Source organism: Equus caballus, chromosome 7 (assembly GCF_041296265.1).
Source record: "Equus caballus isolate H_3958 breed thoroughbred chromosome 7, TB-T2T, whole genome shotgun sequence".
NCBI lineage: Eukaryota > Metazoa > Chordata > Mammalia > Perissodactyla > Equidae > Equus > Equus caballus.
The window spans coordinates 2,079,349-2,097,569 of NC_091690.1; the positions used below are offsets into that span (position 1 = coordinate 2,079,349).

The window sequence follows — 18,221 nt, forward strand, 5'->3', positions numbered from 1 at the left end:
AGTAGATTTTGTTTGCAATGATTTCTTTGTTCTCAACATAAAGATGGTGTTATGCTTAAAGATCCACAGCTAGGAGCAAGCCAGACATATCCATCCCAAATTTGTATAAAACCTCCCTTAGTTCTCACTGGAATATCTGGCTTCTTTTGTTTAATTGCAAATTGCTGGGATAACTGGATGGTCTGAGAAACACAAAAACAGAAAAAGAGCAGCTGTTGCCTGTATCATTAATAGTATGGGCTATTGGCCATGTTTCAGGATCATAATTAGTATGATCAGCTGAACTGTGAACACCAACTAGAACTTTCCATTATAGCAAATTATTTTCAATTGAAAAGCTTTACCGTGAAAGAGAGAAACCCACCAAGGTAACCCAGATGTACTAGAAAGGGGAAGTTGGCCACATGTCCAACAATTGGACTGACTTTTGTGTGAAACAAAGGAATGACCCCATTGGAAAAAGACATTGCCATCCGAGACCCATTCAGATGTGAACTGGGAAAACATATATAGTATCAAGAAAACTTGAAATGGTAATTCTTGTGTTAATTTAAAGTTTTTGTAATTAGGTTGTGATCTATCTTATAGAGTTGGAGGAGAAGAAAATAAACTATTGGGGTAGGTAAGAGGTAAGTCAATCTAGAAATTGACTATTGTAGTAATTATAAAATGGATATAAGGTTTAAGGATTACAAGGGTTTAAATAAGGAGATACAAGGGTGGGAACACAGGCCTGGTCTGGAGTCACTGGAGCCGAGATGTGTTTCCTGGAGGCAGCATACTGTTGGGTCTTGTTCTTTAATCCATCTTTCCACTCTTTTTATTGGAGAATTCAATCTATTTACATTTAGGGTGATTATTGATGTATGAGGGATTAATGCTTTCATTTTATCACTTGTTTTCCAGTTTTCCTGCACTTCCTGTTTCTCATCCTCTGTGTTTTGGTCAACCCGTTGAATTATGTAGTTTTTTACTATGTGTTTCTTTGCTTTCTCCTTCTTTATTCTTTGTCTCTCTCTGCTCTGCTTTTTTGTTTAGTGGTTACCATGAGGTTTGTAGTCCGAATGTCATGTATAAGATAGTCCATTTTCTGATGGGCTCTAATTTCCTTAGTCTAAAAAATTCAGTCCCTTTCCTCCTTCCCTCTTAAGTTCTTCTCATCTCTCATTCCATCTTGTGTTGTGAGTTTGTGGTTAAAGTCACAGACCTATCTTTGTTTTTGGTGTTTTCCTTCCTTTTACCTCAATGCAATACTTGAGTATTTGCTATCCTATTCTGATTTTGTCTACCTATCTATCTCCTTACTCTGTGTTTTCTGAGCCCTTTCTCCGTTGTTTTCTTTTTTCACGTATGAGGGCTTTCCTGAGGCTTTCTTGTTGGGTGGGTCTCGTGGCTATGAAGTGCCTTACCTTTTGTTTTTCTGGGAAAGTTTTTATGTCTCCCTGATATCTGAAGGATATTTTTGTTGGATACAGTATTCCTGATGGAAGATTTTTGTCCTTTAAAGATTTGAATATGTCATTCCATTGTCTCCTAGCCTATAAGGTTTCTGCAAAGAAATCCACTGAAAGCCTGATAGGGGTCCCTTTGTAGGTTTTCTTCTGCCTTGCTGCCCTTGGGTACTGTCGTTCATTCTTGCCAGCTTTACTACTATATGCCTTGCAGTAGGTCTTTTTGTATTGACAAATCTCAGGGGTCTGGAAGACTCTTCCACAGATTTCCTTCTTTCCCTAGATTTGGGAAGTTCTCTGCCATGATTTACTTGAACATGCTTTCTCCTCCATTATCCTTCTCTTCCCCTTCCGGAATGCCTATAATTCTTATCTTGTGTTTCCTCACTGACTTGGATATTTCTCAGAGACTTTCTTCATTCCTTTTAGTCTTAGTTCTTTCTCCACCTGTGTTTGGAGCATTTCAACATGTCTGTCCTCGATTATGCTGACTCACTCCTCTATGATGTCCACTCGAGCGTTCAGGGACTTTGTATTTTATCTCTTACATTGTGTCTTTCATCTCTAATATTCCTGACTGATTCTTCTTCATAGTTTCAATCGCTTTTGTGAAGTAGCTCCTGGACTCGTTGAATTGTTTCCCTACATTCCTTTTTATCTCGTTGAGTTTTTTCATGATAGCTATTTTGAATTGTTTGTCATTTAGATTACATATTTCTGTGGCCTCAGGACTGAATTCTGGACACTTGTCATTTTCTCTCTGGGCTGTAGTTTTGTTTTCTTTTTCTTAAGATTGGCAGCTGAGCCAACAACTGTTGCCAATCTTTTTTTTCTCCCCAAGTCCTCCCAGTACATCCTTATATACTTTAGTTGTGGGTCCTTCCAGTTGTGGCATGTATAACGCTGCCTCAGCATGGCCTGAAAGGAGATGCCATGTCCATGCCCAGGATCTGAACCAGTGGAACTCTGGGCTGCCAAAGCAGAGCACACAAACTTAACCACTTGGCCATGGGGCTGGCCCCATGTCTTTAGATTTGATGTAGTGTCTGATGTTGTTAGAGGAGGTAGGTCAGGTCTGACACATTCCCTGATTATTTGGTTGCAGTTACTACATATTGCCACTGGGTGGGGGTCGAGAGCAGCATATTCCGAGCCCTCCGCCTTTAGCCTAGATCCCATGCAGGGGAATGGCGGTGCAGGTGGGGCGAGGCACGCTTTCTCCTCCATGCTCTCCGGATTTCTCGCTCTCACTATCTGGTCTCCTGGGGTGTTGGCTTAATGAGGTCACCTCCTCTGTAAGCTTTCACCCCATTAGAGGGCTTCCCTCTAGGCTGCAAGGAGCCTAGGCAGCCCTTGGTGACCCTGTGAATTCACATCCCCTCCCGTTCCTTCCCTCAGAGAACCTCCCATGGTTGCAGGTCACAGTCTTTAGGGGAGGGAGTGAAGATTTCTCTTACGCCATTACAGCTCCTCCAAAGGGGGCTCAAGCTTCTCCACCCTCCATCGTACGTGTCCGTGTCTCTCTGACATTTTCTATGTGGTTAGGATGTCCTCTGTTGCAGTATCGATGCCCCTTTTTCTTCTATGTTGGAGGGGAGAGATTCCCAGGAAAGTTCACTCCACCATGATGCTGACGTCCTTCTCCTGAGATTTGATGAAGAAAATAAGTGAAGTGCTACATCTAAATGTTTTTCCGCATTCTTCCAATTTTTAGGGTTTCTCTCCAGTGTGTTTGCTTGCATTTACAACAGGTTTCAAGGGAGAATGAAGGCTTTCCTTCAGTCTTTGTGTTCAGAGTTTCTGTCCAGTGTGTGTTCTCACATGTACTTGCAGAGACATGACATATTTGAAGGCTTTTGACAGTGCTGACATTCATACGGTGTCTTGCCAGTGTGTGCCCTCATGTGTGCTCCCCAGTTTACTGGGATACGTGTAAACTTTCCCACATTCTTCATTTTCATAGGGTCTCTCTCAATTGTGTGTCCTCCTATGCACTCGAAGGTTTGCAGGATGTCTGAAGGCTTTCCCACACCGCTGACATTCAAAGGCTCTCTCCCCACTGTGTATCCTCACATGTGCTCGAACGTAGGAGAGGCAGCTGAAGGCCTTCCCACAGTGCTGACACTCATATGGTCTCTCCCCAGTGTGCGTTCTCACATGTACTCGCAAGGAGCAGAGAAGACTGTAGGCTTTCCCACACTGCTGACATTCATAGGGTCTCTCCCCAGTGTGGGTTCTCACATGTACTTGAAGGGAGGAGGGGAAGCTGAAGGCTTTCCCACAGCACTGACACTCATAGGGTCTCTCACCGGTGTGCGTTCTCACATGTGCTTGCAGGGAGAAGGAACGGCCAAAAGCTTTCCCACAGTGCTGACACTCATAGGGTCTCTCCCCAGTGTGTGTCCTCATATGTACTCGCAGGGAGGAGGAACGGCTGAAAGCCTTCCCACATTCCTTACATTCGTGTTGTCTATCTCTAGTATGTGTTCTCATATGCCGTGAAAGGTAGGAGTCATACAGAAGTGACTTCCCGCATATGTCACACACATGGGGTTTCTGTCCACAGTGACCTCTCGCATGTTCCTGCAAGGATGACGGACAAGTGAAAGCATTTCCACATTTCTTACACTCAAAAGACTTTTTACTACGGAGACTCTTCATGTTTCTCATAGATGCTCTCTGAGTATTTGGAAATTCACAGGGTTTCTCTCCAGCATGTGTTCTCACATGTCGTAATAGGTAGGAGTCATACTTAAAGGATTTCCCACAGACTGTACATGCACGGAGCTTCTCTCCACGGTGACCTTGCTCATGTTCCCGTAAGGATGAGGCGCAAGTGCAAACTTGTCCACATTTCTTACACTCGAAAGGCTTTTTACCATGGAGACTCTTCACGTGTCTCTCAGATGCTCTCCCAGTATCCTGACGTCCTTTACAGGGCTTCTCTACAATGTCTGTTTCCACAGGAGTGCTGAGGCACAAGACACAACTGCAGGCCCGCCCACATTCCTCACATGGATGAGGTTTATGCCCAGTGTGAGATCGTTGCCGATTCTTAAGGAGAGAACAATCCGTGAGGGCTTTTCCACACTTCGTGCATTCACTGGGTTTAACTCCAGCTGGATACCTCTCACGCACAGGAAGGTCTGTAATTTGGTTCAGGGTTTCTCCACAGCCATCACCTTCATTACTTCCATGGAGACTCTCCAGCAAATGGCTCCTGTTCAAAATACGAAGCACACCGTTAGGGCATAATGATTATAAGTGAGTCTTTTATTAATGACTTATTGACAGTTAATGATTCTTTTGACTATGAATTTCTCATTTTCAATGAAAATGAATGTTTTTGGCACTGTCAACATTGTTACAAAGTGGAAAAGCTTAATGCTCTACCTGAGGCCTCAAATATAGTCATAACTTTCAGTCTTTATTACATACAGTGTTTCAGGATAATTGTTTACAATTGAATTATATTTTAGACACTCGGTATATACATCTCATTTATGAAAATATCTTCTGAAAGTTCTCCCAGGACACAATTGTTTAGCAAGGGTTCTACGTTTTCTTTAATTTAAGTGAGTCTAACCCTCTGCTGAGACCCCTTCCTCCTGTGGGAATGCCACTCACCTCACAGGCCTCTCCTGGGCTGGGTGCTGATCTCCAACGTTGTGGAATGTCCAGTTTTGTCCAGAAGCAGACCGGCACTCACATCTTATGAACCTTACTATTTTCTCTTCGTTGGCTGTTTTATTTTCCAATATATGTGGCTGAAGTCTCAATCCACTGGTTCTAACTTGAGTGCAACAATCTACAACAATTGGTACCACAAATTAATTTCTTGGGAAAGAAATGGTAGAATAAAGGAAAGAAAATAAACGATATGTGGATTTCTTTTCATACACTGACCCAAAAATGTAAACAAATATTATGAGGAAGAATGGACATGCGAGTAAAGAAAAACTCTCAGACCCTCAGCTATCTGGCACTTTGGCAAGAGTAAGGGAAATGACTCAAAATGGCAGTCTGTTCACTAAGAAATACTTCCAAATGGATGCAGAGTAACATTGAGATAACAATCATCATAAAAGCAAAGTAGGAAGGAACTGCGCAAACGCACATCCCCAGATGCTCCTTTTATAAGAGATGCAGGTCTTCCCCAGGCGGCCAGGAGGGACAAAAAGTCAGCAGGGAAGCCAGGGAAGTGACACGTGACCCTTCTCACACAGTGGCTGAGTCCCATTTCTAAGGGACGTGTCCAAATGTCAGTCCCTCCTCCCGAGGGTGCTTGCTCTCCATGAGAGCAGTCTCTCCGCAGTGTGCATTCTCTCCTGTTCTTGGAGGAATGAGGGAAAACGGAAGCTTCCCACACTCGGGACATTCACAGTGTGCTTTTGTGTGTCTTCTAAAGTTACTGGGGCAACCCAAGGTTTTCCCACATCACTTACAGACATAAGGTTTCTTCCTAGTGGGTGCAGACACCGAGGCCCCAGATGGAGCCTGTGTCCACTGCCCCAGCTGCCATGGCAGACGGATGGTGAGGGCAGCTGGTGACAGTTCACAGGGAAGAGCTCACCATGAAGGAGGACAGAGGGGGAACAAACAGTCCATGAGCTGAGCCCATACTTTGGTCTTCAAGGCCAGTAAGGATAGATAAGTGCCAGCTTAATGGCAGCAAAATCACCATGTCACCTGTGTATAACACAGTGTAACTGGCACAGGGGTGGAAACCATAAAGCTGCCAAAAGTGACACTAGAGACAATATTCATGATTATAAAATTAGGACATCTCACAGTTTTGATCAACAGTAACAAAAAGTCTATTTAATACATAAAATGTTGTTTTGTGGAAAAGCTATTTGACTCTAGGTGGTTCCATGAAGGCTTGGACAATGTCTCTCTTTTTTCGAACATATTCCCCTTTCTTGGCCCCAATAAGAAAGGACAAGTGTGAGAAACACTTGTTCCCTCACAGACTCAGTGAAGGCGTGAAGCCGTCCTCACCCACGGAGGCCAGGTTCCTGCAGGTCTCCAGCATCACGTCTCTGTAGAGCTTCCTCTGAGCACCATCCAGCAGAGCCCACTCCTCCGGGGTGAAGTTCACAGCCACGTCCTCAAAGACCAGCGAGTCCTGAAACAGCCCACACGTTCTACTTCAGGCAGGCCCCATCTGCACCAAGGGGTGTGGGAGGGTGACAGCTGGGCACCTGGACTCAGTTCCTAGGACTCCTAAACTCACATGTTCATGGGAAATGACAATAAACAAGCAAGTGGCACACAGTACACTCAGCGATGGTAAGTGCTTGTAAAGCTGCAGCAAAGTGCAACCACAACAACTGATACAGACTCATACATGCATGAATCTAAGAATTATTTTTTTCTGAGACAGAGCAGACTCTGATATAAGGTAAAAACTGAAAGATGAAATCATCTTTTGGATCACATGGAAATGGGTACTTGACTTGATCAAAAGTTATGTCCTTGTCAGCTCCAAGAACTGGAACCAGAACGTCAGGATGTTCTGAACCCTGGGACCGGCAATGCGGCTTGAGCTGAACACTCTCTCCTTGGAGGCAACAGTGTCAAGGGCCCTGGACTCCTCCCTAAATGGCAACAGAGGCAGAGACACGACCCCTCCCAGGATGAGGTGGACACTGTGGGCAGAGGTGTAAGCCATGCCCTGGGACACCAGCTGGATAAGAGGAGAGCCTGTTTCCTGAGGACTCTGGGAAGCTGGAAAACCTCTGAAATAACTAATCAAGTCCCCAGAATTCAAGGAAAATGGTCACACAAACAACAGTCATTGAAGGACGTGAAAGCAATAGAGGCAAATGGGACTTTAACCAAGAGAAAAAATACCTAAATGAGTTTAGAATGCTCTGTGATGACACCAGACACATGGCATAAAGAGCACTACAAAACCTAAAGAAAAAACTCCCAGCTGCATCAGCTACAGAGAAGGTCAGGCCACCTCACCTAGTGCAGCACCTGGGGTTTGCCAACCACACGCCTGTAGGAGGCTCGTGTTCTCACTACGTTTAAAAAACTGAGATCACAACAATAAAAAAGAGACAACAATATAAAGAACATTATAATTAAGTCATGGGCAAGAAATGTGAGCAGACCCGTCTCCAAAGAAGAAATACAAATGGCCAAGAAGACATGAGCAGAGGCTGGCCCTCAGCCAGCAGGGAAATGCAAATCAAGGGTACAAGCAGAGCCCTGTTCATTCACTGCAGAAATGGAGCAGGTGCTGGCGGGACGTGAGCAAGGGGGAAGCTCATCCATCGCTCACGGGCATGTAAATGGTGCAGCCACTTTGGAAGACAGTCTGGCGGGTCCCAAAAATGATGAACACAGAATTCGAATATAACAGCCGCCACTCTCCCTGCACCTCCATCTCTTCACCAACCCGGGAGCTCTGCAAACCCCACACTATTGGGATTTTTATGGAGGCTTCGTCACGTAGACATGATCGATCATTAAACTCAGTTTCAGACGTTCTCCCCTCTCGAGACAGTGGGGGCAGGGCTAAAAATCCCAAGCTTCTAGTCATGGCTTCATCTTTCCAGTGACAAATCCTCCTCCAGGAGCCCAGCCAGAGTCACCTCATGAGAACAAAGGACGCTTCTATCACCCAGGAAATTCCAAGGGTGTCAGGAGCTGGGGGCTGACAACAATACACGTTTTCATTTTCTATTATCTCACAAGCCTTTCAACACAACTGGCTCTAAAGGGGATGAATGGCTCCTGGACTGGAGACGAGGAAAGAACGTCCTTTAAAGAGTAAAGTGATTCAAAATCCTTCATGACTGTTTCCTAGTAGGGAGGGGGCTTTCCATGAAACACAATTCTTGGTGTGTCTCTCAGGTAAGAAATGCTGTAAGCTGACAGTTCATGGAGAGATGTGGTGTATGAACTTATTTTCACAAACCTGCCTCATAACAGGTGAACATGTTGTGTGTGAGTATACTTCATGAAGGCTGGTGAGCTTTCAAAATGGACTAATATGAGTAATAATCAGTGTTAACTTTAACACCTTATTCTAGTGTATGTGATAAATTTTAAAGGTGTATGAAGCCCTTTTCAAACTCTCAGCCCAATGGAGCAAAATACTGAGTGAATGATTATTCCAACACACGACCCATAATAATGAACTCTCATCCTAAATCAAGGCTTCATCTCGTCTTTGCCTTTATTCCTGAAGCAGAAAATGCCTCCGCGAAATTTAAATCCCAGTACTGGAACTTTATACAAGCTCTGCTTTGTAGTTAGCTTTTATCTTTCAAAGGTGAACTGCTCCTCTTTAGTAAATGTCTACCTGTTTACACATGTCTCTTGATGGGGACAAGATGTGTGGCCATAAGCTCGCTCAGTGGCACGTGGAAAAGGAGAATATGAAAACAAACCTGCCCAATGAATTTGAGGAGAAGTGCTAGTTCCTACTGGAAACACGTCTCTCTGCTGCATGCACCACGATGAGAGTAAAAGATGCCTGCATTTGTCATTTTAATATTGTGGGAGACCATGAGCTTAAAAAACTCATATTAAAATAGCTTATACAAAAAAAGAAAAGAAATTCCTCTTAATCTTCTATTCTGTGCTTTTGAGTCTGATAACTAAGGTCTTGTAAATGGTTTAACATAAAACCACATGGAAAGTCTTCTTTCTTTTCAGAGTGTTTCCAAGCATCTGTTGCAGAGGTCATCACGAAGACATCATGGGGGGTTGAGCCCGGACATAAATCCGGGCCTCTGGAGGCTGCCCACCCTGTCGCTGTGCTTGGAACGATGTTCCACTTGCCTTCCCAACTCCCAGCAGCTGCCCCAAGGTCACAGCCTTGAGAGAGTGAGTCAGTGTTGAGACCATTTGGACTGTGGACATGATCGAACCTGGTTAAGGCCCCTAGAGAAACTTTTCAGATTTGGTGGGTGGGAGCAGAAACTACTCATCTTTGGGCTGCATAAGACAGGCCTCTTACGTTTCCTGGCTCATTAAAACTGCCACCTAACATCTGGAGTGTCTTGACCCTTTCTTAGGTCTTTGCCTGCCCTGCACGTAAGGGGACCAATTTCAGTTTCTATCTGGGAAGCTCCTGAGGGAGGGACCCAGCAGTAAGCAAATCTGTTCCTCACCATGAGCTCTCTGTAATGACAGACAGAGAAACCTCTAGAGTGCTGAAATGCAGTACAGGCTACTTTTTAAAAATCATTAATCGAGGAAACTAATGGTGTCCTTTTCCGAGGAAAGAATCTTGTAACAAAAGAAAAATTTTCCCTTTATTCATAGCACAATGACTGTGCACGTCACACCCGAAAGGAATATGAAGATAATCAGAGAATCAGATGTTTGTTTCCAGAATTCAAAGTCATAAAAATAAATCACATGTATTTTGCATCACTAGAAACAAGCAGGTAAACAGTAAATTTTTAAGATACACTCTGTTAACAAAGATTTTTAAAACTAATTGCTGTTACAACTAATTTTATTTAAAATATATATAATGTGGGATAAAAAACGACTTACTGGGAATATGTCAAAGTGTTACTGGATGACACGAGAGTGGAGCGCAACAAATGCAGAGATCTCACACTTCCTCAGAAAGGAGGCCATGATGGCAGCTCTCTCAACTGCTCAGGAGTTTTAAGAAAACTCTATTAAATGGTCAACCACGTTTGTCTTGGGTTTGTTTCTGTTTTGTTTGAACTTAAGAAAAGCGACTTCTAGGGGCTGGCCCCGTGGCCGGGTGGTTAAGTTCGTGCGCTCTGCTGCAGGCAGCCCAGTGTTTCATTAGTTCGAATCCTGGGCGCGGACATGGCACTGCTCATCAAACCACGTTGAGGCAGCGTCCCACATGCCACAACTAGAAGGACCCACAACGAAGAATATACAATTATGTACTGGGGGGCTTTGGGGAGAAAAAGGAAAAAAATACAATCTAAAAAAAAAGAAAAGAAAAGCTACTTCTAAAAACGGGAATGTAAAACAAATTCCTAAGAAAATCTGATATTTTCTGTAGAACAAGGTGGCGGGATTTTCCCTGACAGACATTAAAACTTGTTAAACTGTAGTGATTAGGACAGGATGGCATCACCAGAGGGTCGGACAGGGATACCAATGGAGAAAACGGACCCCCTGAAACAGGCCCCCAAGGTGGGCACGTGGACCTGCCCCAGAGCAGGCGCTGCCAGGCAAGAGTGGGATGGAGGCTCTGTGACACGTGAGGTGGGGACAACTGGCATCTACAGAAGAATAAGGGACTGATGTCCTTATCAGCCTCACGGACAATGACCAGCTCACTGCAGATCTAACTGTGAGACACGACAGCAGAACACTTGGAGAAGCCACAGGCAAACGTGTTTATGACTTGACAGCTGGGAGAGTTTTCCTATTCAAGAGAAAAGAGTCAGCTACAAAGGAAGAGAGCGGGAAATTCAAGTCTATTAAACTAGGACGTGCCCATCAAAGTGTAGACGAGACAGAAACAATAAACCATGATCTGGGAGAAAATATCTGCAATACTAGACATGAAAAAGGATGACGGTCCAGACCATGTAAAGAAAACGTGAGAAAGCAGTAAACACACAAACGAATTAAAGGTGAGAAAATAACCGAAAACTATCAGAGAGACGATGAAAGTGTTAATGAACCAGGTTCGTCTTGCCTGTTGCATGAAAGGCAAATCACCAAGACGTGTCTGCGGCAGGGAAAAGGTTTACTCACAAGGCGGACAAGCAAGAAGGGAGAACAAATCTCAAGTCTGCCTCCCCGAAAATGGGGACTAAGGATATTTGGGGGGGGGGAGGGTGGTCTGAAGTGTGGAGACAGGCGATGGGAGGTAAGGAGAAAGCAGGTAATTGACGATCTGCGCAAACCTAGTGAAGCCTCATGGCTCTGCATAGGACGCACGGTCACCAAATGGTGGCCTTAACATGGCCTGAGGGTGTAGTTGTTGGCTCCCTGATTTCAGGAGTTCATGTATTAGACACCTGTGCAGCCCCAACTGGTTGGTGCTGGTCTCCACCGGCCTTAGCTAGACAGGGGTCAACCCTCAGTTCCTGCAAAATAACTCTAGCTTCTGTTACCATGGTGACCCAAGTTTCAGGGCGATGTCATCTGTGAGGTACCTACAGGAGTCCAATGATAAACTGCCTAAGCAGCAGAGCTAACAATGGGCAGGGGAACAACTAAAAGCTACAACTAATTACTGCTAAAAACCAAAAAGCAAACAAACTGGTCACTAGCTACGTCATCATTAATGGCTAACTGTCCACTGAATTCAAAATGCCACACGACAAATGCTCAACCCCAATGGGAATCAGTGCAAAAAAATATGGCATCAAAAGGAGATCCCATTTCTCACACTCAAGATGAACCAAAGTTAGTTAATTCCAAGTGCAGGAAACGATATGAAATAAACACTCATCTGTGACAAAAGACGTTGGATCCAGACCCTCCTGCATCAGCATTTCCGAGTCAATTTGAACTTATCCATAATCTAGAACCCTGAAATTTTTCTCCAACACGAAAAACATTGATCACCCATTTGCACTTGAAGATAAAAACAAGGACTCTAGCAGCACTGACAACAAAGGGGAAACATAAACGTGAAACAAGCCAGGCCCTGCAAGGAGTGGAGTGGATGGGTTAACCACGTCACCCAAGCCTCACACACCAGGACTTGTGACACAGACTGCGGCTGAGGAAGCACACAGAAGCCTTCTGTGTGACATGGATGCTGTATTCCTGGTAATAGTCACCCACTACAAATTTAGCAGAGGCGGAATCACACAGAACACTGTTTGGTGATGGAAAACAGACATAAATCTGCAAAGAATAACAAAAAGAAGCAAGACTCTGGTCACCCTTGAGGCAGCACTCTGGAAGATTCCACCACCCAACCAAGAAAATAAAAACCTTACACCTTCAAATAACCGAACAAAAGTCTAAGTGCTCCTGCACCATTCGTGAACCGCTGGGCCCCACCGACGAGCAGAACCAACGCGTGTCGGCCACGCGGCTTCAGCCTCTCCTCCGCAGACCCCCGCCCTGGGCCGCCCGCAGCCCGGGCCCGCAGACGGCCCCTCCGAGGACGGGCTGCGCTCGGGGACCTGCCATCAGCCCCACACCCGGCCTCCCGCTCCGTCCACTCCTCTCCGCTCCAGACAAACGCCGCCCAGCTCCTGCGGGTCCTCCGGCCACAGCGCCCCCTCCCGCGGAGCCCCTGCCCCGGGCGCGTCCCTCCTCCCGCCCCTGCGGTCCCTCTCCGGCAGGAAAGTGTGCTCACTGAGCTCGGATGCTTCGTCTCCACCGCCTGACCCCTGCGCACCATCGCCCCCTCCTTCCCAGACGCTCTCGGCCTCCGCGCGCCCCGCAGGCCCGACCCCCGCCCGTCGGAAGGAGCACTGAGATGCGGACGGGCCTGGACCCGAGCCCGCGCTGCGCGACCACGGGGCGGGGGTCCTGAGACCCGTCTTCCTGCTCCCCTCCTGCCCCGCCTTTTCTGGTGCCTTTTCTGGTGCGTTCTGGGCTGGAGGACCTGAGACCCTCCCTCGGCCCCGTCCCACCATCTCCGGATCAGCGTCTCCTGCCCCCAGTCCGGACGAGACCCCACGGTCCTCAGCTCTGACTGCCCAGCTGGGGTCCACCCATCCCCCTCTGACGCCTGCCCAGCCAAGGACTGGGGTGGGACCCAGCGCCCCCGACAAGGGGCTGGGATAAGATGTCAGGACCCACCCCACGACCGACTGATGAGGATTTTAGGCTGGTTAATTTTAAAAACTGCAGATGAGAAGCAGGCTCTGAGGACTGGAATTTGCTTGCCCTTTTGAGAGACATTTGTATTTGTGAAGGAAGGGGGGGATGACCTTGTAGGGCCCTGAAATTGGTCACCCCAGGATATGTCTCTTTGGCATCAGGATTGTTTTGGGCTGATTGCTTTCGATAAACTGGGACAGGGAGGGAGTCTCTGAGGAATGGAACTTGCCCTTTGTTAGGACACCTTTACATTTGTAAGGTAAATCTCTATCTGTAAAAGGTGCCTCCCTCTCTGTGCCAGGAAGAAGAAGAGAGATGACCTTGTTCCTAGAAACTCTTAACGGGGAAGGCAAGAACTTAAGTTGGTTGCTGTGTGGCAATCTCATGTAACTGATTCAGGGTGGTGGCTTCTAACCTTTCTAACCTTTACTTAATCCGATTTGATTCTTGTCTAAAAGTCATGGGATCACCCAATGACCAGACCCCAACTGCACTGATACCATTTTAACTTTTTTTCATGTTCTTTCCTTTGTCTTGTAAAGAGATAACTCACATACCCAGGCCTTATAGAATTAGCCCTAACCCTCAACTCGGGGCAGCAGCAGTGGCTGCTCCTGCCCGTGGGCCCTGTCCCCACGCAGCAGCCTGAGTGCCCATGGGTCCTGTCCCCATGCTATTCTATTCTCTAAATAAAAGAGCACTACTGCCAGATCTTAAGAGTCTAAGAAATCTTTCTTTCGTCTTCTCGGCTCACTGACCCGGCATCACGACGGCGGTGATAAATAAGTGGGGAGCGGTAGGCTATACTGGCGGACACGAGGAAGCCACTTGTAAAACTAATTTGGCCTCACCTTGTTTCCCAAAGCGCCTGCCGTGCCCACGGGGCACGCCCTGTATTTCTGCCCTCACCATCTTCTCCGTCCAGAGACGAGAACAATGCCCTTGAAGATGAAGGAAGATGTAACCTCCCCCTCGGATAAGCGTCTCTCCCCAGGCCAGGAACTGCTTGCTGCGCCCGCCCTGCGACCCCCGAGCTGGAGACCACAGACCTGCTCCCTGCTGTGCGATCGCTCTGCCGGCTGGGCGACCTGGTGACCGTTGTAAAAGGGACATTCCGATCATCTGTGACACCTGCTCTCTGACGTATATGACCACTGTGCACACTCACTTCTTTGGTGTCCGTCCTTTGTGGGGACGCAGGGCCCCAGGCCGGTCCTCAGATCTGGGTGACAAACTCACCCCAGCTTTGATCTATGGATCCCTTACGGATTGTTTGCGCCCACAGTGGGGACTCAGGTGGGACCAGGACCCCCACGCGGTGCTGCAACAGGACGCCAGGACCCACCGTCCTGCCGAGCTTGGGGACTCGGGGGGACCCCGGGCCGCGCACGGAGACCTGGGCCGTCGGCCACTTCCAGCCAGTTCCGGCCGGTTTGCACCAGCCCCTCCCGGTCACCGCCCGACCCGCGAACTCACCATCTCCGCCCGCTCCGGACCCTCCGGGCGTCCTCCGCGCGGCCCCGCGGCCCCGGCAGGTGACAGCGACGGGACTGGACACCTGAGGCCACGCGGGGCCGGTGCGCGCGCTGATGCGACTGGAGGAGAGCGACAACCAGGAAGACACGAGCTCCGCCGCCCCCGTGTCTTGTGACGCAGCTCCGGGACCCTGTGTGGTGATTGGATGGTATTTTCGTCACTCATCCTGGCACGCACTCTGATTGGACAGGGTTGTGGCACGCACCGGTTCCTGAATGGACAGATGTCCAAGACCCGCCCCTGTCCCTTAATGGAGCGGCTCCGGGGTCGCGGCAGCGCTCCCGATGGTCCCGCCCCCGTCCTCCCTGATTGGACAGCTTTACAATCCAGGGCGTGCCTGACAGGCGCTGGCGGGGGTCACGTGGCAGGGCCGGGCGGAAGCGCGGGCTCTCTGCCTCGGCGGCTTCCTGCCCGGCTTCCTCCCCGGACTGGAACCGCCCGCTCGGGTCCTGGGCTTCCAGCAGAAGCCGCTGCCGGCTGGCGGACCTGGCGTCATCCTGCAGCTCGTCCTTATGTTGGACCGGGAAGTCCTGACTCAGTTTACCTGGAGTGCCCCCATCTGGAGCTGGGACAGGGGACCTGGTGAGCTCCGGGGTCAGACGCCTGTCAGGGGGAGGAGTCACCGTGGATCGGTGCCCTTTAAAAACAGACACGCAACAGTGATGTCACCACATACGAGCCTGGGTCGTGCTCGGATTGCCTGTGTGACCGCTGACGCTGGGACACCCGCCCCCTACCTGCTACTGAGCAACGGGCTCGCTCTGCTCTCCGCGATCTGAGCCAATTAATCCCAATGAGTTAGATGGAGAAAGGAAGTTTAGTTAGATTAGATTAGATTAGGGGGCTATTCGGAAGACGGGTCACTAACTCTCAAAGACTCCTCTTCAAGGATTACGGAATCTCGAGGCAGCTGTGTAGGGAAAGGGGGCGGTGAGGAGGGGCTCAGGGATGTGGGCTCCAGGCGAGACAGGCTCCAGGCATCACATTTGATGCGAGCTCAGTGAGCCCAAGAGTCAGGGAGATTTCTGGGACTCTCAAGGTCTGGTGTCATGTTCTTTTACCCAGAGAGTACCATGGGGACAGGCCCCTGGGCAGGGAAGAGCTGCAATGGGTTGAGGATAGGGGTAAATTTATAAGGCACAGGCAAGTGCGTTGTTTTTTACTAGACAAAGGAAAGATCATGTTTAAAAAGCTGTTAAAATGGTGTCAGTGCAGGTGGGGTCTGGTTATCGTGTGGTCGTATAACGTTAGATATGAATGAGGTCAGGACGCCCTATACTTCCCAGAGGCTCGTTTCAATTGGCATGTGGGCCAGGATGCCTTGGGCTTCTCTCCCTGGGGAGCCTTGATCCACATCACAAAATCCCCTTGAATCCATTAGGCCCTGAAATCCTTTGGGGACATGGAGGGTGGTCAGTCTTCTGTGACTACTTCCAGCTGTACGAGGTCGCAGAGCTGTCCCTAAATGGGGCCACAGGGGTTCAGGCAGGAATTTCACTGGACTGGAAGGTTGTGCCCACGGAGTCTAAGGCAGACAAGGTATGCAGATGCTCTGGAGACGGGAGAATCATTTGATGAGAAGTGCTTCAGGAGGCGAAATTTTGTTGACATGCGCAAGACAAACAATGAAATAGAAAACAAATTATGATAAGAAATACCAGCAGTATGATCAACCCAGTGAATAAGGCTTTGATAGTAGTCCAGGGGCCTGGACCTGACCAGGAGTCCAACCAATGAGGGTGGGGTCGGATTTGGATTTAATTTGGCCTCATATCAGATAGGAGGCCAGAGATATTTTGATGGTATTCAGGAATACAGAGACAACATTTAGTTTTTATAATGGCATAAGTGCCCCCCAGTGCCATCTGGTTTTGTAGAACCCCCTTACGCATTTGGGATTCTTCTAAATCCAGCAACAGAAGGCTATGTTGTGTATCATTCAATGCCTTCGTGGTAAACTTGTTTAGGGCTTCCATGTGCCAGATGACACTTTTGATTCCTAATTGGGGAAGGAAAATTGAGGCAAGGGGATCATCCCAGTGGAAGCCAGAGCGGGTCCAGCGCTGTTGCACGGTGGGTAGGTCAGCAGGGGGATATAGTAAATGGAGTTCTACCTTGCATCCAGACGAAGCCTAGGGTGCATCGTCCAGTCCATCCAGGCGGCACCCAAGGCCATAAGTTGGAGCCACATATCCCCTGAGTGCCGTTAGGGGCTAACCAACGTGTGCTGGGCCGTCTGTCCCAGTCGGTCCCAAACCAATCAGTATTTTTTAAGGCTATGATATGAGAACACACATAAAGGGGGAATTGTCCCATAGGTCGGGTGCTATTACACGGAGTATCACAAGTTTGATTGGTTTGTTCCCAACATAGAGTGGCCTTTTGACTGAGGTGACCACTAGTAGGAGTGAGCCAAATATATTCGTCCCAAATTTGCTATAGTCCATCCTGTGTGTATCGATGGGTGGGGGCTTTACCTTAGGAATTCGTCTATGATCCCTCTGCGACCAGGCGAGTCTAGTTAGTATGTGGGCAGTAGAGGAAAAGGTTTGATTGTGACCAGGGAGTTCCCAGGTGACAGAGACGGATGGCAACAAGGAGACAATATGATTAGTAACAGATGAATCTTGTAGAAGAGAAGAGCTAGAAATACCTTGTGTAGTGAAGAGAAGCATTGCACGCCAGTCAGTGCCCAAGAGGGGAGTGACCCACCGGGGGAGGCCGGAGGTCCTAGACAGAGGCAAGGGTCCACAAACCCAACACGTGGTTTGGTTACGGAGCTCAGCATAATGTTGAGCCCATTTTAAAATGTCTCTGTGCAGGTGTTTGAGGACCCAAGGCCCATTTAGTCTGTTTTCTGCATGTGCCTGGGGCTGACTGACTAATGAAGTGATGTTTACACCAGCTCTCCTTTCCAGAGAAGAAGGGTCTACATTAGTGTCTGTTCAAACGGCTTCAGCTAATCTCCCTTGAAAAGTGGCAGGGTTTTCCTCTGTTCCCTGAGTTATTTCCTGGAGTATGCGAAAATTCACTGGCTTTGTAAATCCCTTCTTCGCCCCCTCTATTAAACAATAATCACGAGATTTCAGTAGGGGCTGTAAGGGCCTTAGGAAGAGGTCTGACAAGGCAGCCATCATCTAATCTGCCAGGGGTGGGTTTTTCTACTGTAGTCGGGGAGCCAGACACATGCGACAAGCCGCTCTGAGTCCAGGATCTTCATTTAGGGCTGTGGATGTTTGAATATAAGGGATTTCAGACCATTTTCCCAGGTGGCACCGAAATAAGTCTAGTTGAAAAATAGTATTAAAATTTAGGGTGCCATTCATGGGCCATTTTTCCTCATTCAGAGTATATTGAGGCGAGACAATATTACAGTAAAAGATGTGTCTTTTTCTTTAGCTCTTTTAGATCAAATTTTGCCCAGATATTTCAAAGGCAACCCCAGTGGATTCCTTAACAGAATTAGAAGCTCCCATGGTC

General features: G+C 47.8%; 1 protein-coding gene across 1 annotated transcript; it reads right to left on the minus strand.

Annotated features, from left to right (window-relative positions):
- Positions 1-3,158: 3,158 nt before the first annotated feature.
- Positions 3,159-14,865, minus strand: LOC111774434 (zinc finger protein 77). The gene is given in 6 exon segments (XM_023646383.2): positions 3,159-3,310; positions 3,313-3,364; positions 3,366-4,671; positions 5,079-5,259; positions 6,453-6,579; positions 14,682-14,865. Coding segments are annotated over 6 exon segments (1,737 nt in total). The 5' UTR covers positions 14,685-14,865; the 3' UTR covers positions 3,159-3,242.
- Between the last annotated feature and the right edge of the window lie 3,356 nt (positions 14,866-18,221).